Source organism: Megalops cyprinoides, chromosome 18 (assembly GCF_013368585.1).
Source record: "Megalops cyprinoides isolate fMegCyp1 chromosome 18, fMegCyp1.pri, whole genome shotgun sequence".
NCBI lineage: Eukaryota > Metazoa > Chordata > Actinopteri > Elopiformes > Megalopidae > Megalops > Megalops cyprinoides.
The window spans coordinates 250212-277711 of NC_050600.1; the positions used below are offsets into that span (position 1 = coordinate 250212).

General features: G+C 49.9%; 2 protein-coding genes across 2 annotated transcripts in view; one reads left to right on the top strand and one right to left on the bottom strand.

Annotated features, from left to right (window-relative positions):
* Positions 1-5101, bottom strand: part of LOC118793497 (kelch-like protein 33) — a 12056-nt gene extending 6955 nt beyond the window's left edge. The window contains exons 1-2 of the mRNA XM_036551717.1: positions 4382-5101; positions 2127-2790 (exon numbers count right to left, since the gene is read on the bottom strand). Of these exons, the coding sequence (XP_036407610.1) occupies positions 2127-2784 (658 nt within the window). The 5' untranslated portion in view covers positions 2785-2790; positions 4382-5101. The remainder of the gene's footprint in view (positions 1-2126; positions 2791-4381) is intronic.
* An 11076-nt stretch (positions 5102-16177) lies between these two features.
* LOC118792925 (solute carrier family 12 member 3-like) overlaps positions 16178-27500 on the top strand; it is a 15739-nt gene continuing 4416 nt past the window's right edge. The window contains exons 1-19 of the mRNA XM_036550773.1: positions 16178-16537; positions 17480-17564; positions 19397-19446; positions 19585-19660; positions 20081-20176; positions 20277-20416; positions 21574-21684; positions 22009-22120; positions 22401-22531; positions 23036-23120; positions 23521-23678; positions 23797-23904; positions 24281-24404; positions 24518-24619; positions 24804-24959; positions 25447-25546; positions 25645-25756; positions 26441-26575; positions 27244-27350. Coding sequence (XP_036406666.1) covers positions 16178-16537; positions 17480-17564; positions 19397-19446; positions 19585-19660; positions 20081-20176; positions 20277-20416; positions 21574-21684; positions 22009-22120; positions 22401-22531; positions 23036-23120; positions 23521-23678; positions 23797-23904; positions 24281-24404; positions 24518-24619; positions 24804-24959; positions 25447-25546; positions 25645-25756; positions 26441-26575; positions 27244-27350 — 2348 coding nt within the window. The remainder of the gene's footprint in view (positions 16538-17479; positions 17565-19396; positions 19447-19584; positions 19661-20080; positions 20177-20276; positions 20417-21573; positions 21685-22008; positions 22121-22400; positions 22532-23035; positions 23121-23520; positions 23679-23796; positions 23905-24280; positions 24405-24517; positions 24620-24803; positions 24960-25446; positions 25547-25644; positions 25757-26440; positions 26576-27243; positions 27351-27500) is intronic.

A 27500-nucleotide genomic window follows, 5' to 3' on the forward strand; every position in this document is an offset into this window, starting at 1 on the left:
GTCTCTGTGCTGGGTGTGCTGTATTGTAGAGCTGAGAGCCTGCGTCTCTGTGCTGGGTGTGCCTGCGTCTCTGTGCTGGGTGTGCTGTATTGTAGAGCTGAGAGCCTGCGTCTCTGTGCTGGGTGTGCCTGCGTCTCTGCGCTGGGTGTGCCTGTGTCTCTGCGCTGGGTGTGCCTGTGTCTCTGTGCTGGGTGTGCCTGCGTCTCTGTGCTGGGTGTGCTGTATTGTAGAGCTGAGAGCCTGCGTCTCTGTGCTGGGTGTGCCTGCGTCTCTGCGCTGGGTGTGCCTGTGTCTCTGCGCTGGGTGTGCCTGTGTCTCTGTGCTGGGTGTGCCTGCGTCTCTGCGCTGGGTGTGCCTGTGTCTCTGTGCTGGGTGTGCCTGCGTCTCTGCGCTGGGTGTGCCTGTGTCTCTGCGCTGGGTGTGCCTGCGTCTCTGTGCTGGGTGTGCTGTATTGTAGAGCTGAGAGCCTGCGTCTCTGTGCTGGGTGTGCCTGCGTCTCTGCGCTGGGTGTGCTGTATTGTAGAGCTGAGAGCCTGCATCTCTGCGCTGGGTGTGCCTGTGTCTCTGTGCTGGGTGTGCCTGCGTCTCTGCGCTGGGTGTGCTGTATTGTAGAGCTGAGAGCCTGCGTCTCTGCGCTGGGTGTGCCTGTGTCTCTGCGCTGGGTGTGCCTGTGTCTCTGCGCTGGGTGTGCTGTATTGTAGAGCTGAGAGCCTGCGTCTCTGTGCTGGGTGTGCCTGCGTCTCTGCGCTGGGTGTGCTGTATTGTAGAGCTGAGAGCCTGCGTCTCTGCGCTGGGTGTGCCTGTGTCTCTGCGCTGGGTGTGCCTGTGTCTCTGCGCTGGGTGTGCCTGTGTCTCTGTGCTGGGTGTGCCTGTGTCTCTGCGCTGGGTGTGCTGTATTGTAGAGCTGAGAGCCTGCGTCTCTGCGCTGGGTGTGCCTGTGTCTCTGCGCTGGGTGTGCCTGTGTCTCTGCGCTGGGTGTGCTGTATTGTAGAGCTGAGAGCCTGCGTCTCTGCGCTGGGTGTGCCTGTGTCTCTGCGCTGGGTGTGCCTGTGTCTCTGCGCTGGGTGTGCTGTATTGTAGAGCTGAGAGCAGCATTTTAGCTCTGAGACAGATTTCCCAGGTTTCCCCATCCCTCACCTGCAATATTGCAAACTGTTGTGTCATTTGTATGTTCAAATGGAAGCTCGCAATTTGATATCAGTTCATTTCCGCTGAAACACCTGTGCTTGATATCAGTTCATTTCCGCTGAAACACCTGTGCTTGATATCAGTTCATTTCCGCTGAAACACCTGTGTTTGATATCAGTTCATTTCCGCTGAAACACCTGTGTTTGATATCAGTTCATTTCCGCTGAAACACCTGTGTTTGATATCAGTTCATTTCCGCTGAAACACCTGTGTTTGATATCAGTTCATTTCCGCTGAAACACCTGTGTTTGATATCATCAACGTTCGTGGCTACTGAATGACTGAACTGTCGATACCAGAACTGACACCGATATTATCAAACAATGTCTTCATGACTATAGAATATGGGGTCAGATCATCATGCTGTTTATGGCAATAAGGCAAAAGTTAATATTGGGAGAAGGGGCGAGTGGCATTCACTTCGAGCGCATGCTGAACTTGTCATCAGTTAAAGATGACCGTGAGCCCACAGCAGTGGACCAGATTGGCTTCATTCCTTCCAGGGTGGTGGTGGGTGTATCAGCAGGGGTTACTTGTCTCACCATTCTCAGGCACCCTGCAATTCCTCAGGTGATGTGAGTGCAGCGGCTTTCCACCAATGAGTGGCCACTGTAGTGTGCTGTGTGACTGTGTAAAATAGCTGTTAGCTGTGTGTGAGTGTATCAGAGGATTCCATTCTTTTCACCTCAGAGCTCCTGCGTGCCGAGATTCCCATCCTGGTATATAACCGCAGAATCCAGAAAAGCGGAACAAGCATGCAAAGTCAATATCAATACTGTAGAAGCCGGTATCAGCTGAAAAGCTATTTCAATGCTTCTAACCAGGAAAGTTGTGATATCAGATGCAGAGGTGTTGCAATGCAGTGTGCCTGTGCTGATCTCAAACAGGCCTAGCTGTGTTTATTCTTGCGTTTTTCTCTCTGTCTGCGTCTCTCTCACCTGGAAAACTCTCTTCTCTCTCCGTCTTCAGCACTAAGTCACAGGCGATCCCTCTCTCCCAGAGGTCTTTTATGACCTGAAGACTGCGCTCTCTCTCATTGGCTGCATCAGGTATGGTCTGGCTTGTCCCCGCCCCCCCGGTGTACAGCTGTGCCAGTCGCTCCGCCCCCAGCCCCCTGCAGGCCTCCTGCACCTCCTCCGTGGCCGCGCCCACCTGCCCGCTGTAGGCAAAGTCTACGACGGCCTGCAGGCCGGCCGCGCTGACGGGCTGAGCCACCCGCAGCCGCTCTCCCGCAGACAGCAGCCAGGCCTGGGCGCAGCCGCTGAGGGCTGCCAGCAGGAGGCGGTGCACCCTGAAGGTGGTGCTGTGGAGCAGCAGGCTGCAGTCCAGCAGCAGGCCGGCCTCCCGCAGGGCGCACAGTGAGCCGAAGAGGGCGTCGCAGTGGGAGGGGAGGTGGTAAGGGCGGGACCCAGGGGCGTGGCTAAAGCCTTTGGCACTATCAGCCGTGGAGGCTCTGTTTGTGGGGGAGGGAGGGACTTTCACAGGCGTTTTTGCCCCTCTTCCTCCTCCTCCTCCTCCTGCCCCTGCAGTCTGTGTCTGGAACAGGCCCATCCTGTCACGCACAGACATCTGTCTGTCCCCAGCTGGTCGGGACATTTTCTACTGTTCGGAAAGAGAGATTAGATTTGTGTTAATGAGTGCCAGTATGTGTCATCATATAAATGTATCATTGTGTCAGTGTCCGTCAGTGCGTTATTATGACTGTGTGTCAGTGTCACAGTGTATCAATGTGTTATTGTGACAGTGTGTCAGTGTGTTATTGTATCAGTGTGTTATTGTGACAGTGTGTCAGTGTGGTATTGTGACTGTGTGTCAGTGTGAGTGTATTGTAGAGCTGAGAGCCTGTGTCTCTGCGCTGGGTGTGCCTGCATCTCAGAGGCCGAGCAACATGAGAACAGCTAAGCTAGCTGAGGCTGTCAGGATTTCAGGATGGCAGGACATACCCCATACCTATACAGCACTGAGAGTTAGGCCCTTTACCCCATACCTATACAGCACTGCGAGTTAGGCTCTTTACCCCATACCTATACAGCACTGAGGGTTAGGCTCTTTACCCCACACCTATACAGCACTGAGAGTTAGTCCCTTTACCCCATACCTATACAGCACTGAGAGTTATACCCTTTACCCCATACCTATACAGCACTGAGAGTTACACCCTTTACCCCATACCTGTACAGCACTGAGAGTTAGCCTCTTTACCCCACACCTATACAGCACTGAGAGTTAGTCCCTTTACCCCATACCTGTACAGCACTGAGAGTTAGGCTCTTTACCCCACACCTATACAGCACTGAGAGTTAGGCCCTTTACCCCATACCTATACAGCACTGAGAGTTAGGCCCTTTACCCCACACCTATACAGCACTGAGAGTTACACCCTTTACCCCACACCTATACAGCACTGAGAGTTAGGCCCTTTACCCCATACCTATACAGCACTGAGAGTTAGTCCCTTTACCCCATACCTATACAGCACTGAGAGTTACACCCTTTACCCCATACCTGTACAGCACTGAGAGTTAGGCTCTTTACCCCACACCTATACAGCACTGAGAGTTAGTCCCTTTACCCCATACCTATACAGCACTGAGAGTTACACCCTTTACCCCATACCTGTACAGCACTGAGAGTTAGGCCTTTTACCCCATACCTATACAGCACTGACAGTTACACCCTTGTTGGGGAATCCTACAAAATAACCACAGTCACCCTGAGGTCTGAGTCATCACAAACATGAAGTAATATCAACATCTATTTCACACTCACGTCCTCTAGAGGGAGAGTTTGCATACTTGTGCATTCTCAGAAGTTTTCAGTGCTAACATTTTGGCATTAACCTCATCGTGTAAGTAAGCTGGTATTCGCTGCATCATCCTGTAAGAACACAAGCTGTAACTGTGTCTGACATCAGGTTAACATGTTCCGCCTCCAGCTGTGAGAGAAGTTTAATGTCGTGTTTTGCGTCATGTCAATCACCGTGATAGATGACGTTATTGTTCTTTTGAATAAATCTCACTCAACAACAGTCCTCTGAATCTGACTATGCACACAGCAGAAGCCTTCAGCTTGCTACCTTGCCAATAAGCTTCCAAACTGACTGATTTCACTGATATTACCTAAGTTCTTCAGAGTAATTTGGCACCTCAGTTAGCGTCCATTGTGAAAGACATGCATTTCTTGTAGCCCATACCTGACAGTCCAGGCTGAGATCGGGTCGAGGCTGAGATCAGGTCGAGGCTGAGATCGGGTCGAGGCTGCGATCAGGTCCAGGCTGAGATCAGGTTAAGGCTGTGATCGGGTCGAGGCTGAGATGGGGTCGAGGCTGAGATCAGGTTAAGGCTGCGATCGGATTGAGGTTGAGATCGGGTCGAGGCTGAGATGGGGTTGAGGCTGCGATCAGGTCCAGGCTGCGATCGGGTCCAGGCTGCGATCGGGTCCAGGCTGCAATCAGGTCGAGGCTGCGATCTGGGCGAGGCTGCGATCGGGTCGAGGCTGTGATCAGGTCGAGGCTGAGATCGGGTCCAGGCTGCGATTGGGTCCAGGCTGAGATCGGGTCCAGGCTGAGATTGGGTCGAGGCTGAGATGGGATCGAGGCTGAGATCGGGTCGAGGCTGAGATCGGGTCGAGGCTGAGATGGGATCGAGGCTGCGATCGGGTCGAGGCTGAGATCGGGTCGAGGCTGAGATGGGATCGAGGCTGAGATCGGGTCGAGGCTGCGATCGGGTCGAGGCTGAGATGGGATCGAGGCTGTGATCTGGGCGAGGCTGCGATCGGGTCGAGGCTGTGATCGGGTCAAGGCTGAGATCAGGTCCAGGCTGTGATCAGGTCCAGGCTGTGATCGGGTCCAGGCTGAGATCGGGTCGAGGCTGCGATCGGGTCCAGGCTGTGGTCACTGTGATAGCTGGGCACATGGCTGTACCAACAGCTGTGGCAGGAAGCAGCGAAAGGGCACTATGCATGCCTGTGCTAATAATAGCCAGGGCAGTGCCAACTCCCCCCTAGCAAAAAACACACACACACACACACACACTGCCCTCCAGGGGAAAAACACACACACACACACACTGCCCTCTGGGAAAAAAAAACACAGACACACACACTGCCCCCTGGGAAAAAAAAACACACACACACACTGCCCCCTGGGGAAAAACACGCACACACACACACACACACTGCCCCCCAGGGGAAAAGGACACAAGCACCTTCCAATCCTGAAACTGTAACTTCAGCTCCAGACAAGCTGTCAGTCAGGAGAAGGAGACCAGCTGGAATTTACAAGGTTGCAGAATTTAATTAAAAGTCCTTATAACTTATAGAGTCAGGCCCTCAGCCTGGGTTTCATCATGCATGTCTGGCTGTGTTTTCTACAGTTATTGCTGCTCCTGAATAAAAATATAAGCTGCTGAATCACAGATAACAGATAATGACCTTAGGAAGGGGTATCACCTTGAATCTTGTCTTAGGAACCCTGGTCCCGGGGAAGCTTCCTTTATTTACCCACAGGTTCTCCTAGACCATCTAAACCCCAGGTTCCATACATACTGTAACGGTTGAGCAGAAGGGACCCAAATGCAGAGATCAGTCAAATCACACGGGAGGATTGCAAACAAAGAATCTTTACTACACAGGCAACCATTAGTACAGAACACAAGCTCAAGACTGAGCAGGGAACAAGACAACAGGTGGGCTTTAAATACACCAAACACTCAAACACTAATTGCAGACAGATGTGATCAATCAGACAATGATGCGCACACAAGAAAGCCCCTCTGGTGGGGGCTGAGGAAGCAGCAGGCGACCGGGACAGACAGGCTGTCATGAGGACCCCTGCTGGTTATTCCGGGAAGCCGTCTCTGAAACCCTGACGCATACAGGCTGCAATAGGGAAAAATTTTATTATCTGTTCTTATTTTTAAAAGTTTATTATTTCCTGAAAGTGAAATGCTGGAGAAACTCCTGTCCCTCCCTGCTGTTCCGGATCGGGGGAGAGATATCGATCCTGTTAGTGCTGATCTCTGTCAGCATGGCAGCCAATCGAATCGCTCACAATGGACAGGTCCTGCTCCAGGTCAGAGGTCAGGGACAGCCATTCATAACACAGTTAATCATTCAGGCAGACACTGGCACAGCCTAACGCTGACACACACACACAGTACATATACAGGTTCTACATATACATTCTACATACACATACACATGCTATGTAGACACGCACTCACAGTCATACTCACACACACACATACACATGCTATATAGACACACATACACATACACACACGCGCGTGCACACACACACACACACACACACACACACAGCAGCAGAGAGATTAAACACACTCTGTCACAGAACCAATGGCCTCCAACATGCTCTGAACTCAGTTCCCTATTTGCTTGCACAGTTTGGTTTAGTTTCCTTCAAATCTTTAAAAATCAAATATTGCCTTTGGAATGAGGAAACCGGTTCAAACACATGCATTCACACACACACACACACACACACACACACACACACACACACACACACACACACACATATATGAAAACAGTCTCAGTGAAGGTTGTGCAGAGATATACTGTTTGAAATTTACTTTTTATTCTGTCCATAGAAATATGCACAATACAGTGTACCATGAATGTGTGAATACAGTGTACCATGAATGTGTGAATACAGTGTACCATGAATGTGTGAATACAGTGTACCATGAATACAGTGTTTGAATGAAGAAATATCCACCTTCAGCAACTCTGAGATACAGAGCCAAACATTACTATGATTGTTATTTCACTTAAACAATTTTGCCTTTGAAAAACCTTGGAGAAAGCTGCATTTTCTTGCCTTTTGACCTGGCTATCAGGTGATTTATAAACACAGAGAAACCAAGCCAGTATCTGTGCTTACAATAAGTCTCAGTCAGTGAAAAGGCAGGATCTGATAAGTGTGCTACGCTAACATAATGCCCCTGCATTTCTTGTCACTGATAAACTTTCAATAATGTCACCAGCACCAGTGTTAACTTATCACCTGCCAACACCATATGAGATTTGCTTCTACTCAGACCAGCTGGGGCAAACAGAACTGTGGAGTACCTGCCTACACAGCCTAACAGCAGCTGTACGGATCAATACCCGCAATCAACAGCTTAACTGCACTTCTGTTAGCACCAGCTGCCCATTTCATTTCTGAATGAATCCATAGCTATTTATAATGCATGGAAATCAAAAGAGTAACAGCATTTAGTAACTGCTTAGTCAGATTAATGCATGGGCCGATCACTCTCCTGGACACCCAGTACCAGCTGTGTGAAACACTCGCGGAGAGAGCCGCCCCATCCAAACCGCTGCTGCAGGGATCCTCCCGCACATTTGCTGTAGAATACCATCTTCCCAACAGTCACAACAAGTCTATGTATGAATATAATATAAAATCATAGAAAAATTTCTGTGCATACATGCTTTCTGATTGCTGATCACAAAAACTCTTGTTTTGTGAAGAATGCTTTATGACACACAGAATTATTTCATCAAAGCTTTATCTAAAAATAAGTTTAATAACCGATGATCGCCATGATGGGAAATTCTTATAGTCATGCTTACATGCTTACATGACCATAAGAATTTCCGCAAACCAATCCAGACCTAACCTGCTTACTAACCTCTCCTTCTCACTGCACCATCTGCCTGCTAACTGCACCTCCCCCCCTCTCTCCACCTCCTCCTCCCCTCTCTCCACCTCCTCCCCTCTCTCCACCTCCTCCTCACCCTCCACCTCCTGCTCCCCTCTTGCTACCTGCAACTCTCCATTCAGGAATCCTCTACCTAGCTTTGACTTTGAGGTTTTGTAACATACTTCAAAACCTTATGTTATTAATAAATTATCATATATTTTTCATGACGTGTATGTGTGCTTCTGAAGGCCATGATCTGAAGGTCATAAAAATGTTATGAATGTTTTGAAGGACCTACTTTAGATGAGATGCTACCTTTGTTCTCATTATATCTGCAGTAGACTACAGTAACCATGGTCAGCTCTATTGTAACACCCCCATTTACCTGAAGTTAAAGAGGTTTAGCAGTGTTTTGCCAGGACATTTCCATGAAGAACACATTTTTACAAAGCACCACACATGAAAACCACAGGAGACATCTTTACCAGCAGTCAGCGCACTGTCAGAGACACAAAACCAAGAGCTCAGCGCACAGCTCAGCTGCCCTATAGCTCCACGCCATCTTGAACACACCTGCAACTGGCAGGTAAGGCCTGACAGCAAATGGCTGGCCTGGAAACATGAGAGAGCTGATAAAGATGAGCACGCCCCCCCTAATGAGTCATGACCCCGACGGCAAGCCACACAGCGGCTCACTGCTGTCTGGAGCAATCAGAGAGTCCCTGAGAACCATAAAGAATAATTAGGTGCATAGAGTCACACCAGTAACTGGAAATCTCATCTGTGTACATCCAGGTGCAATGAAGCAGGGACCTCAGCTTGATATGCCTGATGTCCCTGGAAAAGAGAACATTCAGTATCCCAAGAAGCAGGAACATTTCATGTCCCTGGAAATGGACACATTTAATATCCCAGGAACTTCAAAACCAAGAGATGTAGCAAGCATGTGGCCACGCCCTCAGAGCCCCGCCCAGCTGTCTGTACCAGGAGCAGTGCCCTGAGTCGGGGTGATATTACCCTGGCAGAGAGGCCCCGCCCACAGTCTCTCACGGATACTGTCAGCAGGGGTGCACTGCTCTGAAAAATGAACAAATGTTCTGCTCAGATCTTAACAAACTCTTTCATAAGAACATAATTACAAATTCTGTTTTCAGCTGAAATTATACACATTCTGTTCTATTCCAACGGCACTACAGCACGACATCACACATTCCTGACAGGAAAGACACACCCGAACAAATCAATAAAAGATGAACATTGCACAAGAACAAAGTTTTCTGATTAACCCCTTTCATTAAGCAAACTATAGGAAACAGCTTTTCTTTTTCTCTACCGCTGTGTACAGTAATGTAGAAAACAGACAGTTTTGCCTTCATAAACTGCAGGAACTGACTGGGAGACTCTGCTGTATGGTCACACTGTCTGGAATCTGCATGTATATCTGTATGAACATGCATGCGTGTGTGTGTGTGCGTAATTACATGTGTTATCAAAGATAACACATATAATTCCTCAAAAAATATGATTTTGATTATTAAAACTAAATGTAAATTGACACGTCTTAAATTGTCCTCAGTAGTTCCATTCAAGCCTTGATTATGTCCTGGAATGAAACTTATTTATCTCTTTTACTGTAAAGCCTAATGTTACACTTTCCAGCACATTGCTATATGGCTATTGCCATAATTCATATGGTGATTTTAAGAAAAAGCAGCTGATTTAAATGTCTCCCATTAATTTTAGAGGAAGACAGGGAACCACAAAATTCACCTTTAACTGATTTCCGCCTGTGTCCTCTTGTTCTGCTAACAAAACTGAAATTGGCTCTATAGTCTGCTTTAGTCCTTTATTAAAAAATGTAAAAACCTCAACCAAATCCTCCCTCTCTTTTGTAAAGAGTAAAAAGATAAATGTCTTGGGTCCTCATAACAAATAGATCTGATGCCTGGAACCAGTCTTTTTACCCTTCTCTGTACTGAGAGTCTTTGTCCCACTCATGGCGTGGTGCCACGGTGCTCCTAACCTGGCCTGAAGAAGGCATCATATTAACCTCTCCTTCCTTCTGCGCTCTGTCCCAGCAAGTTTGCTGGTTATGCAGGTTGGTATAATTGGCAAATTTGATGACCATATCAGTTTCCTGACAGACTGATTACAGAATGGTTAGGTAGGCCTAGAGTGGTCCACTTCAGTTAGCATGAACATTAAATTAACATTCAATTAACATGAACACAAGCATTGCCCAAGGCTGTGTGATATCCCCAGTGCTCTGTGGCCAGATCAGCTGGTGATGCAGCTCTGGTGGGTGAGGGTAGTTACAGGGAAGAGACTGAACATTTCAGCATTTCACCCAGAGAGGACCAAGGGTTTTACCCCAGTGACCAAACATGGAGTGAACAGAGATTAATTCCCTGCAACTGCTGCAGTGTCATTCAGAGACAGTCTGCACTGGGAGGGACTCTGCACTGGGAGGGACGGAGCTCCTTCAGAGAGAGTCTGCACTGAGAGGGACGGAGCTCCTTCAGAGAGAGTCTGCACTGGGAGGGACGGAGCTCCTTCAGAGAGAGTCTGCACTGGGAGGGACGGAGCTCCTTCAGAGAGAGTCTGCACTGGGAGGGACGGAGCTCCTTCAGAGAGAGTCTGCACTGGGAGGGACGGAGCTCCTTCAGAGAGAGTCTGCACTGAGAGGGACGGAGCTCCTTCAGAGAGAGTCTGCACTGGGAGGGACGGAGCTCCTTCAGAGAGAGTCTGCACTGGGAGGGACGGAGCTCCTTCAGAGAGAGTCTGCTGAGAGGGACGGAGCTCCTTCAGGGCAGGGCTCCTGACAGGCAGGGCTGTGAGGCTGTCCCCACTGCACACTGAAACGCACAGATGAAATGAACACAGGTAGTGCAGGACAATGCCAGAGGTTGAGCAAGAGCTTTAATCTGTGTGGATGTATTCGCAAACTGTGTCCCAACGCAAGTCTTACAACACCACCCCCCCCATTCCCCACCCCCCCGGAAGGACAGCTGCCAGGAGCAGGCTGTGGTTATTGGGTCTGTCCTTTGTTAGAACTTTTCCATGGTTAACCAATGATTGTAAAAGTGTTCCTATAAAGCATGTTTACACACTACAAAACAATTCACAATAATATATCCACAAAGTTCATCCAGCAGCCAGTCTCTGTCTCCCTACCTGTATACGCGTCTGTGTGTCTGTCTGCCTGTTTTTCTACGTGTATCATTATGCACAAAATGATGTTTAAATACACACATTTACATGTGGCTCCCAGGTGATTTTTGCATTTTCTTTCTTCTCATCATTTTCACTTCACAGTGCTCAAATAAGCACATTTTCACACAAGTAGATGATTTAAGCATTACATTCAATGAATAATGCAGACACTGTCCAATTCACTAAATTCTTTTCCCATGCAACCAATGACAGGGACGTAAAAGGCAGTTAGTATCATTGGCTGCTACTGCTGTGAATATTGTCACAGTTGAAGCACAAACTGGTCAACAGGAACAACGGTTGCATTAGATGCAATGTAAAAATTACATTCTAGTCAGTTTTAACCTACATCACATAATTAGATTTCAAACATTTCGTCCTTTTCCGACATGGTGAATTTGAAATGGTGCTGTTCCTTTTTGCCTTTGAATAAACTCTGTGGGTGTAAAGATGAAGGAGTGGAAACACTGGGGTGTGTCATGACCTTCTGTTCATCAGTTCTTTAAATGAAGAGAAGAAAAAACTAGATGAAAGAATTGAATCTGTTACAGCACAGACTGAACGGGCGTTACAGCACAGACTGAACGGGCGTTACAGCACAGACTGAACGGGCGTTACAGCACAGACTGAATGGGCGTTACAGCACAGACTGAATGGGTGTTACAGCACAGATAGCATGATGACAACTGGTGAAAACGGCAAAAATAGAACCACAACAAAACAATTCAATTATCTTAACGTGAGGGTTGTAAATCTCTCAGTTACTAAATAGGGAAGCCAAGTACAGAAATCACAGGTGCAAACTGAGGCCAGCAGACCTGTTGGAGCTGCTGCTGTCCCGCCAGGTGTGGCACAGAGACGACCGCAGTGACACTGAGGAGTGACTCATCACTAACACCTCCCTCTGCCCTCATTGGCTCAATAGACTATTTTCATGCGGCATTTCATCAGATGTTCTGTTTTATATGGTAATAACGGCCGAGCTCTGCACTCTCTTCTCTGCAGGACGTAAACAGGAAAGAGCCGAGAGCGCTGCTGCGCCCCTATAAACCTGCGTTTGGAGAAGTCATGTGACCGACACACTCCTCATGTGTGCCTGTAAATGGCAGCGGCTCTGGGAAGAACATCTATTTATGGCTGTGGAGCCATTAGGAGACAGAGGCCTGTGCACAGCACACAGCCATGAGGAGACAGAGGAGACAGGGGCCTGTGCACAGCACACAGCCATGAGGAGACAGAGGAGACAGAGGCCTGTGCACAGCACACAGCCATGAGGAGGCAGAGGCATGTGCACAACACACAGTGATGAGGAGACAGAGGAGACAGAGGCCTGTGCACAGCACACAGCCATGAGGAGACAGGGGCCTGTGCACAGCACACAGTCATGAGGAGGCAGAGGAGACAGAGGCCTGTGCACAGCACACAGCCATGAGGAGACAGAGGCCTGTGCACAGCACACAGTCATGAGGAGGCAGAGGCCTGTGCACAGCACACAGCCATGAGGAGGCAGAGGCCTGTGCACAGCACACAGCCATGAGGAGGCAGAGGAGACAGAGGCCTGTGCACAGCACACAGTCATGAGGAGACAGAGGAGACAGAGGCCTGTGCACAGCACACAGCCATGAGGAGACAGAGGAGACAGAGGCCTGTGCACAGCACACAGCCATGAGGAGGCAGAGGAGACAGGGGCCTGTGCACAGCACACAGTCATGAGGAGACAGAGGAGACAGAGGCCTGTGCACAGCACACAGCCATGAGGAGACAGAGGCCTGTGCACAGCACACAGTCATGAGGAGACAGAGGAGACAGAGGCCTGTGCACAGCACACAGCCATGAGGAGGCAGAGGAGACAGGGGCCTGTGCACAGAGTGGAGATCAGTATGCTAATCCTGTAGACCAGATTCTGCCTTGGGCAGAGGATAATCCATGACTAATACAATATAAATGTTCTATTAAACAAGTTGAGCCATTCAGAGTTTGCTGGATTACAGTCAAATGAATTTTAAAAAGCAACATTTTGGATATTATTTAGCATTGAATTCAAAATCTTGATCAGAATGAATACAGGTGAGCTGTCCCTCAGGTCTGTATCAGAGGGATACCAAAGCACAACTCAGTCACAAAATTACCGCAATGGGTATCACAATAGTGGCCCATTCTGTTTTTCTACATATACAACTAATGATATGTTACACGCTGCCTGCTTATGACTGTCTGCAGGGAAACTGTTGTTCGATATTTTTCACCAGCTATAACAGCAGGATGCGGTAACCTTAAATGGTTTTATAGTTATATGCCAGCTTAACTGTATGAAGACTGGTCAGTTTCTGCTCCTTTAAAACTCCAGTTTCTTCCTTTATTTTTGCAGTTGTGCAGGAAAAGATGATGCCATGGCTGGTTATAGTTATACAACCGTCTGTCATCATAAAAATAATCACACAAAGAAGCTGATTTTACTTCTTAAATATTATTTAAACTTGTAGGCAACCAGCCTCTTAAATCATACAAGAGCAAGGTGATTGTTATCCTGTTAGCATTATTATAAACCCTGGTAATAATAAAATGTGCTAACTTTCCCCCTCCCTTCATGCCCCCCTGGTTTGGAAGAATCAGATGTCTCCCCCCGACAGCATCTGTGGCCACACAGGAGTGCTGAACAAGATGAAAGCTGACATCCTCCCATGCAGGGGACCTGAGAGAGGGGAGGAACCTCCACCCTGTCCGTGGAGCCTGTCTTTCTTATTTTAATCTGTAGGCGTTTAATAAATCTGGGATCAAACTGTGCTCATTGACAAATACTGTGAATCATAAGTAATATCTTTGTTCCAGGGGGCACTGCTTTACCATTCAAAGGTTACCCTCCGATTGGTGGGATGTCCTGTAGTTAGTCAGTACTGTACATCTGTACTGCTTCACAGCGCGCAGTATGACCTGAATGTAATGGTATGGAACAGTGGTGAATGATTATGGCAATGACAGGTCACAGGAATGTTATGTGACGAAAATATTGTGTTGTTTTATTGCTCTGTTTTCATCAATACTGTTTAATTCCTTCTCCGTGTTCTTGGGAAATCAAACCGTGAAAGTGGGTTAATGATTGCGTGTAATGATTGAATGTTCTTCTGAGATGCGCAGTGAGAGAGCGGAGACAGGCTGTAAAGCGCATCATAAAGTGTGTAAATCCGCAGCGCTTTCACTCACCGACCAGCGCCTTTTCTGAGCCGCCTGCGTCGCCCTTCACCAAACCTTCGCTTAGAAAACAGACTATCCTGCCAGGAAAAAGCACATGCTGTCGGACACTGTCTTTCTCAACGAAAACTCCGACAAAAGATAAAAAATTGGAGCCAGTAAGCGCCAGATCTCCAGCGCTCACCCCGACTGAACTCTGCGGTTCCGCGTCTGCGAGTTCAGACGTGCGTGTGAAAAACTTATTTTCAGACACCGCAAAGACAACATATCTGCATATGTTTATAGAGTCAACATATCTGCCATATTTGATTACACTCGCAGCAACGTTTTGCTCAAGATTGGTCACAGAAAAATGTATTATCTTTAATGGGGAATTCACCAAGGAAAGTCCGTTGAAATGTCATTATTTACCTTCCAAGTTAGTCCATGGCTCCTGTTTCCTCACTAATATTATACTATAATCTTTATTGGCATCATAATATTACAGTATAATGCTAATAAAGAAACTGTGGCCGATAGCATTACTAAAACGGATAGCACTAATAGAAATATTTTAAACACAGTTCGCACAGGCGCTGCCTGCGGTCGCGCAGAGACGCTGCGTCGCTTCACTGATGATGAGAATCGCGTATCATACGAGTACGAGCGATTCTGTCAATCTGCAGACAGTGAACACATTTCACACAAGATGATGTCGGAAAAAAAGCCGATGGTGCAAATTGTAGTTTAAATATAATCGTATTTGATATCGTTTTGTTTGGTAGTAAGATTCTGAAACGAAGCGAAAAGTTACATGTATAAAGCCAGTTTATTAATTTATTCAGCTCATTATTGTGCGTGAGGCAGGGAGAGATAGGAGCAGAAAGGCTCGGAGACGCCCTGGCGAGGTGGGCTGGTGTTTGAGTGGGCGCTACCTGCCCCAGGTATAAATTCAACGCGTTTCAATGTCGTCTTTCACTACATTAGTTCCCCGCAGAGACGGCCACAGACCTGCCAGATAAAGCGGTGAACTCGACTGTTTCATGCACTGAAGACAAGGGCGTGAAGAGGACGAGACAGGTAAGAGGCACTGTCCCTGCGGGTCAGCTTGTGTTACAGGTGTTCTTACCAGTGTCGTAAATAAGGCTTTATTTTATAAAATAGCGCTCTGGACAAATTACTCCAACTCCTGTGACAGTATAAAGAGGTCGGGCCGTAATCGGTTTGTACAGTATTAATACTCTTAGACAATTTAAGCTTTCCCGTGAGCTGCCTCGGCGTGTTTTCTTTTTTGAAATTTCCTCTGATTGGGTTCCTTTCTGCCTTGTTCACTGTTTGATTTGGTTCAGTAGTATCACTCCCAGGCATTCCATGTTTCATCTCTCTGTGGGTCACATGAGATGCCAAATACTGCATAAAAGGTATTTAATTTTACTTGCCCCCCCGCCCAATTAGAGGAAAATATAACTTTTAAGTCACACGTAAAAAGAGGTACTCCAACTTAATATTATAAATATTATATAGATCTAATCTAAATTTGATTATTTGTTATTTTTTAAAACTAATGATAATTCCAAATGTTTTCAGCATTCAAGCATTTGAATTGGAAACTGGGAATAGAAATATATTTTAATAAACATATAATTACTTAAATATTGAATGAATTTCATGTGTCAGACACAGTTTTTGAATGTATGTTTTAGACATGTTTCACACCTTTCTTTGATCTTTGGAACATTTTGTCAGTGTAACAGATACTTCCCATGTTCAGTAAATCTTCTGTAGTGTCTTGAATGGCCATTGATTTTGAAAGCACAGCGTAAAGCCGATAAGAGACGGGAGCTGTTGCTGACAGAGCCGGTCTGTCTCGGTGCAAGGCGTCAGTCCCGGCCGCTGTGCTCCTCTGTTTCACAGGGACAGCAGAGCATCAGGGCTGTGTGATGGGGCAGCGATCATCCAGACGCAGTGTGGGAGCACCCAGCGCCTCCTCACACGGCCACTTCTCTGTCAGCGAGGAGGCTCTACCCCAATACTCCCGTCACCATGGAGATGACCTTGGCAGCAACACCCCAAACACCCATTCCAGCAGCAGCTGCAGCGACGGCCATGTTCTGCCTGCTGTGGTCACTGTAGAAACGGAGACGGTGGACAGCGCCCCTGAGCGGCGGGACATACGGCGGCCGTCCCTCTACAGCACCATCGACGCCGTGCCGCAGCTCGACTTCTATGCCAATGCCACGGCAACCGGCCGGCACAGACGCAGCCGACCGTCCCTGGAGATCCTGCGCAAGGCACTGGATGTACTGACCCTCCTGACCCCCCTGACCCCCCTGACCCCACTGACCCTTCTGACCCTCCTGACCCCCCTGACCCCACTGACCCTCCTGACCCCCTGACCCACTGACCCTCCTGACCCTCCTGACCCCCCTGACCCTTCTGACCCTTCTGACCCTCCTGACCCCCTGACCCACTGACCCTCCTGACCCTCCTGACCCCCCTGACCCTTCTGACCCTTCTGACCCTCCTGACCCCCCTGACCCCACTGACCCTCCTGACCCCCCTGACCCACTGACCCTCCTGACCCCCCTGACCCCCTGACCCCCCTGACCCCCTGACCCCCCTGACCCCCTGACCCTCCTGACCCCCTTGACCCCCTGACCCTCCTGACTCCCTTGTCCCCCCTGACCCTCCTGACCCCCTGACCCCCTGACCCCCCCGACCCTCCTGACCCCCCTGACCCCCTGACCCTCCTGACCCTCTTGACCCTCTTGACCTTTACTATTCCTGTACAATTACTACCTTAACCATGCTAATATATGCAAATTTCAGTAGTTGGCCAGAGAAGGTACAAGCTAGCTGGTAGAGATATGAATGCATTAAACGCATTATATTTGAATTTATTTAGTGAAATATATGACTGACCTTACTGAATTACTTTATCATTACTAACTACCTTCCTCATGGTAGTATGTGAATGACCTTACTCTATTGTCTAATAATTACTAATTGCCTTTCTCATGCTAATATATGTCTGACCTCATTCCATTATTTTAGTTACTAACTACCTCACGCTGATCTGTGACTGACCTACTTTACCCGATCTCACTCATGTTAATGCATTGCTCAGCACAGCCGTTGAGCCGGCTGGCGAGGCTGAGAGTGAGAGTAAGGGTGAGGGTGAGGGTGAGGGTGAGAGTGAGAGTGAGAGTGAGGGTGAGAGTGAGAGTGAGGGTGAGAGTGAGGGCGAGGGCGAGGGTGAGGGTGAGAGTGAGAGTGAGAGTGAGGGTGAGAGTGAGAGTGAGAGTGAGAGTGAGGGTGAGAGTGAGAGTGAGAGTGAGGGTGAGAGTGAGAGTGAGAGTGAGGGTGAGGGTGAGAGTGAGAGTGAGGGTGAGAGTGAGGGTGAGGGTGAGAGTGAGGGCGAGGCTGAGAGTGAGGGTGAGGGTGAGGGTGAGGGTGAGGGTGAGGGTGAGAGTGAGAGTGAGAGTGAGAGTGACGGCGACGGTGAGAGTGAGAGTGAGGGTGAGGGTGAGAGTGAGAGTGAGAGTGAGAGTGAGAGTGAGGGTGAGAGTGAGAGTAAGGGCGAGGGCGAGAGTGAGAGTGAGAGTGAGAGTGAGGGTGAGAGTGAGAGTGAGGGTGAGGGTGAGAGTGAGGGTGAGGGTGAGGGTGAGGGTGAGGGTGAGGGTGAGGGTGAGAGTGAGGGTGAGAGTGAGGGTGAGAGTGAGAGTGAGAGTGAGGGTGAGAGTGAGAGTGAGGGTGAGGGTGAGAGTGAGGGTGAGAGTGAGGGTGAGAGTGAGAGTGAGAGTGAGGGTGAGAGTGAGAGTGAGGGTGAGGGTGAGAGTGAGGGTGAGAGTGAGGGTGAGAGTGAGAGTGAGGGCGAGGGTGAGAGTGAGAGTGAGAGTGAGGGTGAGAGTGAGGGTGAGGGTGAGGGTGAGAGTGAGGGCGAGGGCAAGGGTGAGAGTGAGAGTGAGAGTGAGAGTGAGGGTGAGAGTGAGGGTGAGAGTGAGGGTGAGGGTGAGGGTGAGGGTGAGAGTGAGGGCGAGAGCGAGGGTGAGGGCGAGGGCGAGGGCGAGGGCGAGGGTGAGAGTGAGGGCGAGAGTGAGGGGCGAGAGTGAGAGCGAGAGTGAGAGTGAGGGCGAGAGTGAGAGTGAGGGTGAGGGTGAGAGTGAGGGTGAGAGTGAGGGTGAGGGTGAGGGTGAGGGCGAGGGTGAGGGTGAGAGTGAGGGCGAGGGCGAGGGTGAGAGTGAGAGTGAGGGCGAGGGTGAGGGTGAGAGTGAGAGTGAGGGCGAGGGCGAGAGCGAGGGCGAGAGTGAGAGTGAGAGTAAGGGTGAGAGTGAGGGTGAGGGTGAGAGTGAGAGTGACGGCGACGGTGAGGGTGAGAGTGAGGGTGAGGGTGAGGGTGAGAGTGAGAGTGAGGGCGAGAGTGAGAGTGAGGGTGAGGGTGAGGGTGAGAGTGAGGGTGAGGGTGAGAGTGAGGGTGAGGGCGAGAGCGAGGGCGAGAGTGAGGAGTGAGGGTGAGGGTGAGGGTGAGAGTGAGGGTGAGGGCGAGGGCGAGAGCGAGGGCGAGAGTGAGGAGTGAGGGTGAGGGTGAGAGTGAGAGTGAGAGTGAGGGCGAGGGTGAGGGTGAGAGCGAGAGTGAGAGTGAGGGCGAGAGTGAGAGTGAGGGCGAGGGTGAGAGTGAGGGCGAGGGTGAGGGCGAGGGTGAGAGTGAGGAGTGAGGGTGAGGGTGAGGGTGAGGGTGAGGGTGAGAGTGAGGGCGAGAGCGAGGGCGAGAGTGAGGAGTGAGGGTGAGGGTGAGAGTGAGAGTGAGAGTGAGGGCGAGGGTGAGGGTGAGAGCGAGAGTGAGAGTGAGGGCGAGAGTGAGAGTGAGGGCGAGGGTGAGAGTGAGGGCGAGGGTGAGGGCGAGGGTGAGAGTGAGAGTGAGGGCGAGAGTGAGAGTGAGGGTAAGAGTGAGGGTGAGAGTGAGAGTGAGGGTGAGAGTGAGGGCGAGAGTGAGAGTGAGGGCGAGAGTGAGAGTGAGGGCGAGGGTGAGGGTGAGAGCAGCGGCACAGCTGAAAGTTCTCTCTCTCTGCAGCAGGATCAGACCGATGGTCCGGGAGCCAGGAATCACCCTGAAAACCAGGAGCAGCAGCATCAGGACCATGCAGAGACCAGAGCTGGAGAGACAAAGGCCAAGCCACCTGTGCGCTTTGGATGGGTCACAGGCGTCATGGTGAGACTGGTGCACACAGAACACACACAGCACACAGTCACGTTATGTATGGCTTACTAACTGTGTGGTGACTGTGTTTATGAGCGTGAGGCGACTGTGTTGAGCACTGTGCTTAAGGTGCACACTGTTCTGTTGTAGATCCGCTGCATGCTGAACATTTGGGGAGTCATTCTGTTTCTGCGTTTGTCCTGGATCACCTCTCAGGCTGGCATCAGTGAGTCCTCTCTCCCCTCTCCTCGTCTCTGACTCATTCTGCCTCTGTCCTCTCTGCTCTCTCCATCTCTCCTCGTCTCTGACTCATTCTGCCTCTGTCCTCTCTGCTCTCTCCATCTCTCCTCGTCTCTGACTCATTCTGCCTCTGTCCTCTCTGCTCTCTCCATCTCTCCTCGTCTCTGACTCATTCTGCCTCTGTCCTCTCTGCTCTCTCCATCTCTCTCAATATGAATCAGTGGTCAGGTTTCTTGTAGGGACCAATAGGCAGTTTTGATGTTTTCAGTAAACCTAACAAACAGTCAGAGAGTGACATCCTTCACTTCCTGTCTTCTTCTTGGAAATCTGAGTTTTGAAACATTCATTTATGATGAAATATCACGAGTATAATGATCACAGTGATAACGATGTCATAACCCTCCAGTCCTCACCTGGGTCATCATCCTCATGTCTGTCGTCGTCACCTCGGTGACTGCACTGTCTGTCTCTGCCATTGCAACCAATGGGAAGGTGTCCTCAGGTAGGTGACCTCACCTGTCAGTATGTGTGAATAGCCATGAATACCCAGGTGTGTCCCAATATTCACCTGTCTGATGAGTGTGATTCCTTCACTCCACTAGGGGGTGCCTACTTCATGATCTCTCGCACCCTGGGCCCTGAGATGGGGGGTCCCATTGGTGTGGTTTTCTCCTTCGCTAATGCCCTTGCCTGTGCCTTGAACACAGTAGGGTTTGCCGAAACTGTCCGGGACCTTCTCAGGGTAGGCCAACAGTTTTTTATCCCCAGGTCTGTCTGTTCTGATCACAGACAGATAAATTTAAATGCTTACATAGATCTATAAGTGATAACAATGTCAATCAATAATGATGATTATATTTCTGTCTTGCCCATGTAGAGTTTTTGGTACAAGCAGGTGTGGGTGTAGGTTGTGAGGATGACCGTGTGGCTGTAACTGTGACCGTGTGGTTGTGAGGATGACTGTGACTATGTGGTTGTGAAGATGACTGTGACCATGTGGTTGAGAGGATGACTGTGACCGTGTGGTTGTGAGGATGACTGTGACCGTGTGGTTGTGAGGATGACTGTGACTGTGTGGTTGTGAAGGTGACTGTGACTGTGTGGTTGTGAAGATGACTGTGACAGTGTGATTGTGAGGATGACAATGACTGTGTGGTTGAGAGGATGACTGTGACCGTGTAGTTGTGAGGATGACCATGTGTTTGTGACTGTGACTGTGTGGTTGTGAGGATGACTGTGACCGTGTGGTTGTGAGGATGACTGTGACTGTGTGGTTGAGAGGATGACTGTGACTGTGTGGTTGAGAGGATGACTGTGACCGTGTGGTTGTGAGGATGACTGTGACTGTGTGGTTGAGAGGATGACTGTGACCGTGTGGTTGTGAGGATGACTGTGACTGTGTGGTTGAGAGGATGACTGTGACCGTGTGGTTGTGAGGATGACTGTGACCATGTGGTTGTGAGGATGACTGTGACTGTGTGGTTGAGAGGATGACTGTGACTGTGTGGTTGAGAGGATGACTGTGACCGTGTGGTTGTGAGGATGACTGTGACTGTGTGGTTGAGAGGATGACTGTGACCGTGTGGTTGTGAGGATGACTGTGACCATGTGGTTGTGCGGATGACTGTGACCGTGTGGTTGTGAGGATGACTGTGACTGTGTGGTTGAGAGGATGACTGTGACCGTGTGGTTGTGAGGATGACTGTGATCATGTGGTTGTGAGGATGACTGTGACTGTGTGGTTGAGAGGATGACTGTGACTGTGTGGTTGAGAGGATGACTGTGACCGTTTGGTTGTGAGGATGACCATGTGGTTGTGAGGATGACTGTGACCGTGTGGTTGTGAGGATGACCATGTGGTTGTGAGGATGACTGTTTGACCATATGATTCTGTCACAGGAGCATGGTGTAGTTATTGTTGACCCAATCAATGACGTGCGAATTGTGGGTGTGGCCACAATCACACTGCTTCTACTCATCTCATTGGCTGGTATGGAGTGGGAAGCCAAGGTATTCCGACCTCTTACTCTCCTGTTTTTTCCATGTTCTCTTATCCATGTATAATCATGTAAATATACATGCATAATACATGTGCACATGTACACAGATAAACATATACCCAGTCATACACATGTACACAGATAAACATATACCCAGTCATACACATGTACACAGATAAACATATACCCAGTCATACACATGTACACGGATAAACATATACCCAGTCATACACATGTACACGCTTGCAGAGTGCAGACGCATGCAGACACAGCACGGCGTACCTGCGGTGTGCGACTGCGTGAATCTCTGACGGCTCGTCTGCCACCCTTTCAGACGCAGATCCTGTTCTTCCTCATCCTCATCATCTCCTTCACAAACTACTTCGTGGGCACAGTCATTCCTGCCCCCCCGCAAAAGCAGGCCATGGGCTTCTTCAGCTACCGCAGTGAGTGTGGGGGGGTGGGATGCATAATGTGAGAGATGGCTGGCAGGCCTGACCCAGGCCAGGGGGACACTGCAGCGTGACTCAGGGCAGGCGTGACTCAGGGAAGGCGTCACTTAGGGCAGCTGTGACTCAGGGGAGCTGTGACTCAGGGCAGGCATGACTCAGGGGAGCTGTGACTCAGGGCAGGCGTGACTCAGGGCAGCTGTGACTCAGGGCAGCTGTGACTCAGGGCAGGGCGACACTGTGGTGTGACTCTGACAGGTGGGCTGTTCTGCTGCAGGTGAAATCTTCCTCACTAACCTGATGCCGGACTGGAGGGGTCCAGAGGGAAACTTCTTCCAGATGTTTGCCATATTCTTCCCCTCAGCCATCGGCATCCTGTCCGGCGCCAACATCTCTGGGGATCTGAAGGTAGAGTGATGTTACTTGATAGCACAGATATTAAGCAGAGACTGCACTGAATTACAGAGACAGATTTTACTGAATGCAACAGCTGTTCATTTGAATTGTATTGGGAAGAAACATTCATTTCTAAATCATTTATAACATTATGATAGGATTTATTTGATAGATTTTTTGGTAGTTTCAGTCATGTATGCAGGCTGGTTTTGAGCACACTGCAGATGGCAGGACTCAGCTCTGACTGACAGCCTGTCCTTCAGCAGAGAGGCGAATCAGTGATGAAGCGGACAGAATGAGAATGCAGAATGCCCACCTCCAGATGTCCTGCATTTGAATCGTTTTTCTAACATGTTTGTGTCATTGTGGATTCAGATAAAGTATTCAAGTGCGTGTGTGTCCATGTGTGTGTGTGTGTGTCTCTGTCGGTCTGTGTGTGTGTGTGCGTGTGTGCGCGCGCATGTGCGTGTGTGTGTGTGTGTGTGTGTGTGTGTGTGTGTGTGTGTGTGTGTACAGGACCCTGAGACAGCGATTCCTAAGGGCACTCTGATGGCCATATTCTGGACCACAGTCAGCTACCTGGGAATTTCAGCCACTGTTGGTAAGTTTCCATGGTGACCACAGCACCCACAATAACTACAGCAAGCTACAGTCACTGCAGTAACCATGACTACAGCAGCTCTAGTCAATGTGGTAACCGTGACTACAGCAGCTATAGTCAATGCAGTAACTGTGACTACAGCAGCTGTAGTCAATGCAGTAACCGTGACTACAGCAGCTATAGTTAATGCAGTAACCGTGACTACAGCAGCTATGGTCACTGCAGTAACCGTGACTACAGCAGCTATGGTCACTGCAGTAACCGTGACTACAGCAGCTACAGTAAGCTCCAGCGGTCCCCTTTTCCCTGAGATCTAGAAGACCATTATTTTGGTTTTGTTTACAGTCAGTGCCCAAGAATGACCAAACTGTGTTTCTCTCTCTCTGCCTGCCTCTCTCAGGTGCGTCTGTGGTGAGGGATGCCTCTGGACAGGTGAACGACAGTGTGGGTTTAAACTCTTCAGGTGTGTGTGAGGGCGTGGCCTGCAGTCTGGGCTGGAACTTCACGCAGTGTGAGGAAACGCAAACCTGCAGTTTCGGACTGTCCAACAGCTTCCAGGTGTGTCCCAGCAACCTCTGTTAGAGTGTGAAACTGCCACTCAGGCGTGCTGTGTCACTCAGGTGAGCTGTAGTGTGCTGTGTCACTCCGGTGAGCTGTAGTGTGCTGTGTCACTCAGGTGCTCAGCATGGTGTCTGGATTCGGGCCTCTCATCACTGCTGGGATATTCGCTGCCAGCCTGTCCTCAGCCCTCGCCTTCCTGGTCTCTGCACCCAAGGTCTTCCAGGTGAGAGAGCATGCTCATACACACACACACACACACACACACACACACACTCACACACACACACACTCACAGATGCACACACACACAGAATCACACCCCACTGACACTCAGACACACACACACACACACACACACACACACACACACGCACAAACACACACACACTCACACTCACACACACACTCACTCACACACCAGAATCACACCCCACTGACACTCAGACACACACACACAGAATCACACCCCACTGACACTCAGACACACACACACCAGAATCACACCCCACACACACTCAGACACACACACACACACAGATGATAATTTAGAGTGTGAATATTACAGACATGAATAATGAAGACAGCGCTCTCTCTCTCAGTGTTTGTGCAGGGATAATATCTACCCCTACATTGGCTTCTTCGCTAAAGGTTACGGGAGGAATGACGAGCCCCTGCGAGCCTACATTCTCACCTACTTCATCGCTGTGGCCTTCATCCTTATCGGTGGGTTCCAACAGAGCAAAGGGAAACCTGTGTGGAAAGTTTAAGTAGAGAAACGTACGAGGATCAGTGTTTGAGAGGATCACCGGTCTCCCCTCTCTCCCTCTCCTCCTCAGCTGAGCTGAACGCCATCGCTCCCCTCATCTCCAACTTCTTCCTCTGCTCCTACGCCCTCATCAACTTCAGTTGCTTCCACGCCTCCATCACCAACTCGCCAGGCAGGTGCCTCCGCCCACCCGCACAACACAGCAAATCTCTACACGCTCTCTTCAGCAATACACAGCCAACGCAAGGTGTACACACTGTAGAGCATCTTTACATCCCGGGCCTGAATACTGCTTCTGCAGGCTGTCTGTGTGTGGCTGTGTTTGGCATTGCTCTGATTGCTGCTGCCCCCTGCAGGCTGGAGGCCCTCGTTCCGGTATTACAGCCGCTGGATTGCCCTGTTCGGTGCCGTGATCTCCGTTGTGCTGATGTTCCTGCTCACCTGGTGGGCAGCTCTGGTCACCTTCAGCATCATCCTCTTCCTCCTGGGATACGTGTCCTACAAGAAACCAGGTGTAGATTCTGCAAACTCTCCAATAAACCTGGTGAAATTTTGTAAAATGTACCACAAACCAAGTGAGATTCTGTATGAAGAAGAATAACCCAGCTGAGATGTGGTGCAATGAATGACACTTTGAAGTTATATTTGTCTCTTCTTTACAGATCTGAGTTGTTCCTGCTGCGTGTTTCAGTTAAAGTCTAGGTCTCTGTTTTAATGACTCCCAGATCAGTTTTCTTTAAAGTGAGGTGTTCCCTGACTCTTTCCCTGCTTTTGTGCCCTATTTGCACTTTCACTCTCTCACTGTGATGTGAGTTTTATCTCAGACACAGATATTTGGCACATCTGCTGTGTGTTTCTGTTCTCCAGCCCATGTTCCTCTTTACAGGACAGGTTTTCCATATTTCCCTGCTTGCAGAAACACTTGTGTTAACAGGAGAGAAAACACAATTCACATTTCCAGCCCCTGTCTTTATGCATGACTTTCTCTCTCTGCTGTAGAGGTGAACTGGGGCTCGTCAGTGCAGGCGGGCACCTACAACATAGCTCTGTCCTACTCCGTCTCTCTGTCCGGGGTGGAGGACCATGTCAAGAACTTCAGGTGAGAAGGTCTTTCCGTTAGGCTGCAGTCAGCACACCGCTGGAATGTCTGTTATTTCTCCCTCCTGCTCTCCCTCTCTCTCTCATGTTCCCTCCCAGGCCTCAGTGTCTTGTCCTGACTGGCCCCCCAAATTTGCGTCCAGCTCTGGTGGACTTTGTGGGCTCCTTCACCAAGAATATCAGCCTCATGATCTGTGGGGACATTCTGATGGTATGCACTGAAAATGAAAAAAGGAAATATTTATTTATTGTGGTTATTTTATAATTTATTATCCTCTCATAGTAAGTCACTCTGAAGCATTTCACAGTGTTCTGGTCTGTTCCTTGTTCTGTATAATGTCCATAACAACATGTCATCCATACCACTTACACTACAGAAATATTGCAGTGCAATGCAAACACGCAGAATGAAGATGGCATAGGATGGTCATGATTACAAAAGCAGCTAGCGCTCTAGTTCCCTCTGTCCCCTTCTGTCTGACAGCTCTTTCCATCCCCCTCTCAGATTCAAATTCAAAACACTTCCTTGCCCTGAATTTCATACTTTACTGCCAAGGTTCGGCTAGCAGGACGCATGTCTGACTGCAGCTGCAGGCAGGCTGTATCGCAGGGCGCATGTCTGACTGCAGCTGCAGGCAGGCTGTATCGCAGGGCGCATGTCTGACTGCAGCTGCAGGCAGGCTCCATCGCAGGACGCATGTCTGGCTGCAGCTGCAGGCAGGCTCCATCGCAGGACGCATGTCTGGCTGCAGCTGCAGGCAGGCTCCATCGCAGGACGCATGTCTGGCTGCAGCTGCAGGCAGGCTCCACCGCAGGGCGCATGTCTGACTGCAGCTGCAGGCAGGCTCCACCGCAGGGCGCATGTCTGACTGCAGTGCTGCTTCTGCTGTTTGAGGAGGATGATAAAAGCCTGGTGCCGCAGCGCAGCGTGGAGGGGCAGGTGAAGTGGCTGAACCGCCGGAAAGTGCGATCCTTCTACACCCCCATCACAGGGGACTGCCTCAGAGACGGAGCCCGTAACCTGCTGCAGGTAATTCTCTCCCTCTGTCTGCCTCTCTCCCTCCATCTCTCTCCCTCTGTCTGCCTCCCTCTGTCTGTCTCTCTCCCTCCGTCTCTCTCCCTCTCCCTGCCTCTCTCCCTCTGCCTCTCTCCCTCTGTCTCTCTCCCTCCCTCTGTCTCCCTCCCTCTGTGTGTCTCTCTCTGTCTAACTCCCTCCGTCTCTCTCCCTCTGTCTGCCTCTCTCCCTCCCTCTGTCTCCCTGCCTCTGTCTCTCTCCCTCTGTCTGTCTCTCTCCCTCTCCCTGCCTCTCTCCCTCTGTCTGTCTCTCTCCCTCTGCCTCTCTCCCTCTGTCTCTCTCCCTCCATCTCGCTCCCTCTGTCTGCCTCTCTCCCTCCCTCTGTCTCCCTCCCTCTGTCTCTCTCCCTCTGTCTGACTCTCTCCCTCTCCCTGCCTCTCTCCCTCTGTGTGTCTCTCTCCCTCTGTCTGTCTCTCTCTCTCCCTCTCTCTGTCTCCCTCCCTCTGTCTCCCCCCCCGCCGTCTCTCTCTCTCTGTCTGTTTCTCTCCGTTACTCTGTCACACTTTCTCTTTCTCTCTCTCACTGTCCTTGCACTTCTTCTCTCAGTCCCCTTCCTCTTCTCTTTGCCTGAAATAATTCCAGTCAAAAGTTTATTAATGGTGTGAGTCTCTCATATGCTACAGGCCACAGGTCTGGGCAAACTGAAGCCAAACACCCTCATCATGGGATTCAAGACCAACTGGCAGGAGTGCTCCCCCTACAGCATGGAGGACTACATCGCCACCATAAAGTGAGCGCTGTTTCATTAGAATACTGCTCCACCACTACAACAACAGACAGTCAGGGTAGCAGTCTGGAGCAGCAGTGTGGAGCAGTGGTCAGAGCAGCAGCGTGGAGCAGTGGACAGGGCAGCAGTGTGGAGCAGCAGTGTGGAGCAGTG